Here is a 7512-nt window from a genome sequence, read left to right on the forward strand (position 1 = left end):
GGAGAAATCTTCACAGTCCTTGACACAGTAAGTCTGTGCCTGCAGGGCAATATTGCTGTTCTTCCTGGAGTATTCTTCTGAAGCCAGCACCTTCCACAGCTTATAGGGTCTGCCAGGGTAGCTCTCCAAGGTTCTGTGTGGAGCAGGTAGTACTTTAGAGCATGGATTCCCTGCCACAGTGTCAAAAGGAAATGGCATCATGGCTACCTTCTCCTAGGGATGTTGCAGGGGTGTTAAGCCGGGAAGTGCATTCAGCTCTGCACAGTGCTTCATTTCAGAGTGGTCTGTCTGCAGCCCTGGGTGCTCTGTGCCCACAGCAGTGACTCTGCTACCTTCATGGGTCAGCACTCAGCCTGCACCAGGAACTCCCTGTGGCACTGTAAGGAGAAGTTTGGGGTAACCCCTGGAAGAGCAGGTTTGGTCTCCTGTCAAGAGGGTGCTGCATAGGCCAGGGCTGGTCTCAGTTCTAGGTCATCCTCAGGACATTTTCTGAAGAGGACGTTTCAGCAGGAAGGTATAGGCCAGTCATACTTGCAGGGCTTTCCTTCCTGAGTTTGTGCTTAAGCTTTCCTTCTTTTGACAGGGCTGTAATGGAAACCAAATTGTTGGGTTTAGAGAAGAAGCTCCAACTCCTAAGCTGTTACATTGACAGATGAAAAGTTCTGCATGGAACTTCAGCAAATCCCTTTGGCCACCCCTCTGTCTATGAGCAGCATCACCATAATCTTTATTAGCATCCTCAGAGTTGATCTTGGCTGCTCCTTAGCAACTGCAAACATGGAGATACCCCTGGGATAGAGACCAGGCATGCAGACATCTTATACATGAGAAGGAGTAAACGCCTAACAGAAAAGGGTGGATTTGGGTAACTCCCAGATGTTCCTGCAATGCAGAGACCTTCTCCTGAGATGCCACCCTGCATCTCTTTCATCCAGCAGATGCTATGCTCTCAAGGCCAGGGCTTCCAGAGCATGAGCCATCACCTCTTCAGCCTGATCTTCAGGACAGGGGATTTTTGACACTGGCTGAGAACAAAACCTCTTCTGTAAGGTAGGGGGCACAGTTCAGTATGATGAAGGCTTTCCTGTGTGCTCATTTGGAGGTGAGAACAAAAAATAAAAGACCCTTTCCAGCCTGTGGATTTTTGGGCAATGCAGTCTGTAGTGCTGGGGAATGCACCAGGTCTCCCTAAGGAGACATCATATTTTGGACAACACACTAGCTCAAACAGTCTAGCTGCATGGGATTTTCTAGTGTTCAGGTTGTTAGTAATGGAAAAGCCAAAGATTTCTATTCCTCAAAGAAATGTGATCTGTGGTGAGTGCATCTATAAATTAAATAAATGTATAACAGGATGAAGAGCCATTCTCCATTATAAGTTGGCTTAATTTGAGAGAGGATGTGGATACAGAGCTTGCCTATCTCCCCTAACCCTCCAACTCTTATTATGACTACAGAAATAGTGTGCATGATATACGTTGTAAGAACATGATCTATCTTGGTGGAACAGAGACCTGCAATGGGTTGTTTCACCCCTGCCTTCATGTGCCTATGTTCCTCCCGTGCATGGAGAGAGAGCAGGGGATCATTAATGCAAATATAGCCCATCGGTTTTTAAAACAGCAGTGTATTATGTATGTGCTAGGTGGTCATGTAGATCCACAGTCAGCTGAGTTAGAAGAACTGAGCAAAAGAGCGCATTTTGAGTATCACCAAAACCAGCTAACAACATGATTTTCAAAGACCCTCTGCCATCAGACAACTACTGACCAGCATGCCTGGGAGGTGTGATTTGGAGTATGTGAGTAACAAGGCATTCTGACTGCTCTGGAATCTGTGAACAAAGGACCCTGTTCCTAACAGCACACTCAAAAAGCAGGAACCAGAGCTCAAGTAAGGGAGCTAAAGAACAGTCTTCGCAGTAAGGAGAGAGGAAGTGAGGGGATTTGCTATAAGGTGTGCATATTGTACAAAAAAAAAAAAAAAAAAAAAAAAAAGGCCTGTCCTAACTTGTCAATGTGTTTTCCTCCTTGGACAGTTCCCTGTACATAAAAGCAGAAAATGTCCAATAGCAGCTCCCTCACCAACTTCCTTCTCCTGAGGTTTTCGGACACGCGGGAGCTTCAGCTCTTTCACTTCTCATTCTTCCTGAGCATCTACCTGGCTGCCCTGCTGGGCAATGGCCTCATCATTACAGCCATAGCCTGCGACCACCACCTCCATGCCCCCATGTATTTCTTCCTCCTCAATCTCTCCATCCTTGACCTTTGCACCATCTCCACCACTGTCCCCAAATCCATGGCCAATTCCCTGTGGGATACCAGGGCCATTTCCTACTCAGGATGTGTTGCCCAGGTATTTTTGTTTTTCTTCTTGATTTCAGCTGAGTTTTCTCTCCTTACAGTCATGGCATATGATCGCTTTGTTGCCATCTGTCAACCCCTGCACTATGGGACCCTAATGGACAGCAGAGCTTGTGGCAAAATGGCAACAGCTGCCTGGGCCAGTGGTTTTCTCAATGCTGCCCTACACACTGGAAACACATTTTCAATACCCCTATGCCAAGGTAATGCTGTGGAGCAGTTTTTCTGTGAGGTTCCCAAGCTTCTCAAGCTTTCCTGCTCAGATGCCTACCTAAGGGAAGTCTGGGTTCTTATATTTAGTATCTGTTTATTCTTTGGGTGTTTCATTTTCATTGTGCTGTCCTATGTGCAGATCTTTGCGTCTGTGTTGAGAATCCCTTCTGAGCAGGGACGGCAAAAAGCCTTTTCCATGTGCCTCCCTCACCTGGCTGTGGTCTCCCTTTTTGTCACCACTGCCACATTTGCCTACCTCAAGCCCCCCTCCATTTCCTCCACAGTTGTGGATCTGGTGATGGCTGTTCTGTATGCAGTGCTGCCTCCAACAGTGAACCCCCTCATCTACAGTATGAGGAACAAGGAGCTCAAGAAGGCACTGAAGAAATTGATTCAAGTGGCACTACTTCAGCAGCAATAAACTGCTCATCTCACAAGTGGTATCTAAATTATTTCAGACAACTCTTGGACTTTGGGCATTCTCTCTGTAATAATAATATTTATGCAATCCTCCCACTCCGCCAGAGGCATATATTCTGTCTGTCTGACCCTGAGGGCTTCTGTAAATCTATCTATATTTGCATCATAAATGGTCTATCTGTAATACAAGGGGATTTCTTCAACGTAGTGCTTGAAGATTGGGCTCTTTTTGCAATACCAGAGCCAAGAGTTGCCTCAAGGAATTTCACCATGAAAGGGCCTGTTGTTTTTCCAATGTTCTGCACGGGCTCAAGACATTGAACTCATGCAATAATGTATTATGGAATGAAGGCTTGATTCAGCTCTCACTCATGGGTGCACAGTGCTTACAGAGGTGCTACATATTCAAATGATACCTGCCTGGGACTGTCTCCCATATAACAGGGCTGGTGACAGATGCACATAATGGGAAACCTTCAGACAGAAGGAATGGAGCCTGGAGAGTGGTTCATGTCACTTTCGTTGAAAAACCACGTGCTGGGTCTATGGACACATCTGAACACAGCCTGAGCCACTTGAAATGCCCAGTTGTTGCTCAGATCACCATCCATGGCCACAGACCCCTGTCCAGGGGCTTCCCATGACCTGGTGCATTAACAAGAGTTTGGGAGCTCTGCTTGGCTCTGCTTCTAACCCTGACCACCACTGCCAGTGTGGAGTCACCCCAATCTTCTGGGGCACCACATCCCACTCACTCTGCAGAGCAGCACCACCAGCTCAGAGTCCTGCAGGGAGCACAAGAGAGGGTCCAGAACATCCAGGCTTGCCTGCACTGCTACATTTTTTGGGGAAAAGCTCTCTCTAGAGTAGGGACATCCCTGGAGAAGAGGAAAGGAGCAATTCTGTGCTTGCAAGGTTTAAGAATAGAGAAAACTGTTACCATGTAGGTCAACTAAGGGCAAGCTACGTTACTGGGTCAGCAGAAGGCAGTTGAGGATCTCCAGAGCCGGGACTCCCATGCTATTCTGAAGAGAGGGACTGGCATGGGGAGACTGCAGTCAGTCTGGGGGTAGGGAACTCCCTGGGCAAAAGAACAAAGGACAGAGAGTGTCCTCTGTATCCTTGCTCCAGTGGGGCTAGGCCCAGCCGGAAGACTGATGGGACAGCTGACACACACACCCCTACAGTCAGGAACTGTTGGTGTGAGTGCCACTGACAAACACCATCCAAGACCTTTTGCTGCAGTCTCCACCTCCCCCTGCCCCTGCTGTCACCCCACACTGCCTCATATCCCATCCCCTCTCCCCATATCACAGGAACCAGCAGTGCAGGAGGACCTGGAACAGCCTGTCAGCCACTGCCAAGATCCTGGTCCTACCACTTCTCACTATGCTGGGACTCTAGCCAATTCAGGCAGTGAGTCTTGCCTCTGCCTGAACTTCCTGTCCTGGAAGGGCCATAACTGCCCACAATCCAGCCACCCAGATTACTTCTTCACACACACTCCCTCCCAGAGAGCTGGACCTGGTCCAGGTCAGGGCAGCTGGCCACTGCAGGACTGGGATCAGGCTTGGGGTGATGGGGAGTGTGTGTGCAGGATGAGCAGCCCTGCTTGGGATACCATGGCTGTGCTGGGAGGGCCAAGGTTATGAGGCCAGTCAGGCTCAAGCTCCTGCTTTGATAACACCTCCAAACCAGGAATGCTGGGATTTTCTCTCTTTGAGGAGATGGGCCACTGGTGGAGACCTTGCCTCAACCCAGTCTAGATCCAGGCTGAGTCCCACATCACAGCTTGAGGGTGCAAAGGAGTGTGGCCTGGCAAAGCACTCTCCTCGTTGTTTGTTGGTGGATAGCCTATGGGAGAGGCAGATTCTGTGTCTGTGGCTGGGTCCTTTCCATTCATAAAATCACGGAGTGATTCAGCTGGGTAGTGACCTCCAGAGGTCTTTTGTAAGGATGGTCTCTGGAATCCATGGCTCCCTTAGCGGAGAATGTTAACCTTGAAGAGATTAGAGTGTATCTATGAGATAGGGAGTTCGCACAGAGACAGGAGAAAGTTATTAACAAGTTTAAGGAGGTTTTGGCCATGGAGCAGAAACTGGCCCAAGTTTCTGCTAAGAATCGTCCAATCATAACTCTGTTACTAGTTAATGTCCTTAGTAGTCCTCACCAATAAGCAGCAGCCACAACAAGAAAAGCTTGGTATCAATAATGTACTTAGAGAACAATAAAGCATAGTTTGTGTTGCATCTACCCCAGTTTGTGTTTTTGGCCACCACGACTGCGACAATGGGTGACCCCGACATGATAATAAGAAGTGGACCGCCTGGCGACTGGCGGTGGTGGTGGAGCCTGGCAGAGCTTGAGAGCAGCAGGGAAGGTGCCTGGTCCGGACCTGTGATTTGACTCCTTATGAAGGTGAGCCGCTGGGAACGGGATTGACATCTCTTGAAGGTGCGAACGGGACTGACACCTCTCAAAGGTGCGCCACGGAGAGCAGAAATATAGAGACATATAGAGACATATAGAGACTAGGGCAAAACCTGACAAAGCAGGAAGCCCTAGTCTTATCTACTCGGAAAATTTCGCTTGCTCACAGAGGTATCACAGTTACTGACTATGTGTTACACCAAATGTTGTTTTGGTGCTGGGGGCAGTGTCCCCCTCCTGTAGAGGCTGTCACAGAGCAAATAGATGCTTTACAGTGCTCTACTGGCACCCCTGGGCCATCAGACCATAAAGATGATCTGAGTCATTAAGTATCCCTCACCCAGCAAGCAGGCAAAGGTGCAGCAATGGTGGGAGTCTCTTAATGAACTCTCACCCCCTCTCTATAAAACACCTGCGCAGCAGCTGGCTGAGTGGGAAGCTTTGAACAAATCTGTGTTCCCCTCTGCTCCTCCTGAGGAGGAGGAGAAGGAAGATGATGAAGAGATCCCCAGTAAAGGCCTTTACCACCCCCTGACATTACAGCCTGAGAAAGAGATGGGGGAGGATGTGCCCCTGTTGCCAGAAGATCCAGACTGGGACTTGCAGAGCGCTGTTGGTTATGCAGCATATCCTGGATAAACCTGGGAGGGGTAAGGATATCCAGCCTGGGGATTTGATCCATCTTTTAAAGTGGGGGTTGGAGAATTGTAGTGCGTTAAGCAAGGACAGAAACCATTATTAGGGCTATTATTTCTATTTGCTATGTTCGTCTGTATTATGTGTTCTATCCTTTGTATAATGATGCTGACATGAGGTATGGTTGAAACTGCTATGAAAACGTTATCTGTTCAAGTCCTTCGCTACAATAGATTGACCTCTACAGATCACAGGGTGGCATGTATTGGAGGTGGAAATTTGCATGATCTGTATAGTCATAAAACTATTGTGCAAAATAGAATCTGAATCATGAGAAAGAAGATGTTTGCCCATCTGGGCTGAGTGATAAGGAGCATGGAGGTGGCTGCTCAGACAGGTTCACAGCTGACCTCCTCCAAAAGCAGTTGAAGGCAGCTGCTCGACTGGGTTTGTAGGCAACTTAACTGCAAACATCCTCTAGTTTGAAGGTCAAACACCCGCGAGGGAGGGAGATGACAAAGGCAGGACCCTCACACTGACGACTGGGACCCCTTACTGGTATGCACACCTGTGCACCCAGGAGCCAAGATTATGTGACGGAAGGTGGAGTTTGTCCGCCCCCGGTCTGCCTGCTGGCACATACTGGCCCTACGTGGTAGGATGCATCGGGCATAAAAAGACATTGCGGAGAGGGGCGGGGGGTGAGGCTCCTAATATCGAGGCCTACATTGTCTCCGCAGGGATGCCCGACGAGTTAGGAGCCTGTCAGCAACCCTCTAATCCGCCAACTCGAGAGAACATTCAGTCTCAGTATCCTGCCGAGAAGTACTACCTCCAGAGTAATTATTCATACTTTGCTTTTTTAAAAATGTGCTTTCACGTGAATAGAGGCTCACCAGAGCTACCTTGTTTTGTGTGATTATTGCCGAATCCCAAGGCCATTCACAACCTAATTGGCAATGAGGATGGGATTCGGCAATTGAAACAGTGGAACTCACTAGTGGAGTGCACAGCTATGTGAGGTCATGCCACTGGGTAGAAACTGTGTTCATGCTGTTTGTGTGTGTGGTCTTTAGATCTTTATTGTGTAATATATATCAGCAGAGAGGGCTGAATAAGCACAACAAGAAAGTGCAGAATTTGAAAGGGGGAAAGCCAGGAATAACTCAGACTGCAGCTCCACCGCCCCCCCCCCCCACCAGTGGAGGACTGGGAGCCGTACTCTGACTTGTATCCTTAGAAATAGACTAGGGAAATACTTCAGCATAGGAAACAAGAATGAAGCGACGGCCAAGCTCCAGTGCAACTGGCATGGAAGGACCGGCAACGGTCCTCACAAATTGTAAAAGCCTCAATTGCTACTGGAGTAGAGGCCTCCTTAATATATAGAAATCCCAAGCAATTTCTGGGGAGGAAACCAAATTGAAGCTGTGCAAACATAAATAGAAAT

General features: G+C 48.4%; 1 protein-coding gene across 1 annotated transcript; it reads left to right on the forward strand.

Annotated features, from left to right (window-relative positions):
• Positions 1-2061: 2061 nt before the first annotated feature.
• On the forward strand, positions 2062-2997 carry LOC104564695 (olfactory receptor 14C36). The gene has a single exon (XM_010211333.2). It carries the CDS (start codon positions 2062-2064, stop codon positions 2995-2997), a length of 936 nt encoding a protein of 311 aa, XP_010209635.1.
• Positions 2998-7512: the final 4515 nt, after the last annotated feature.

Source organism: Tinamus guttatus, unplaced genomic scaffold (genome assembly GCF_059628265.1).
Source record: "Tinamus guttatus ecotype Peru unplaced genomic scaffold, ASM5962826v1 Tinamus_guttatus_pri_ptg000300l, whole genome shotgun sequence".
Taxonomy (NCBI): domain Eukaryota; kingdom Metazoa; phylum Chordata; class Aves; order Tinamiformes; family Tinamidae; genus Tinamus; species Tinamus guttatus.

Excerpts from the sequence above, each read along its gene's own strand:
- LOC104564695 (XM_010211333.2), top strand. The coding sequence starts at position 2,062 with ATGTCCAATAGCAGCTCCCTCACCAACTTCCTTCTCCTGAGGTTTTCG.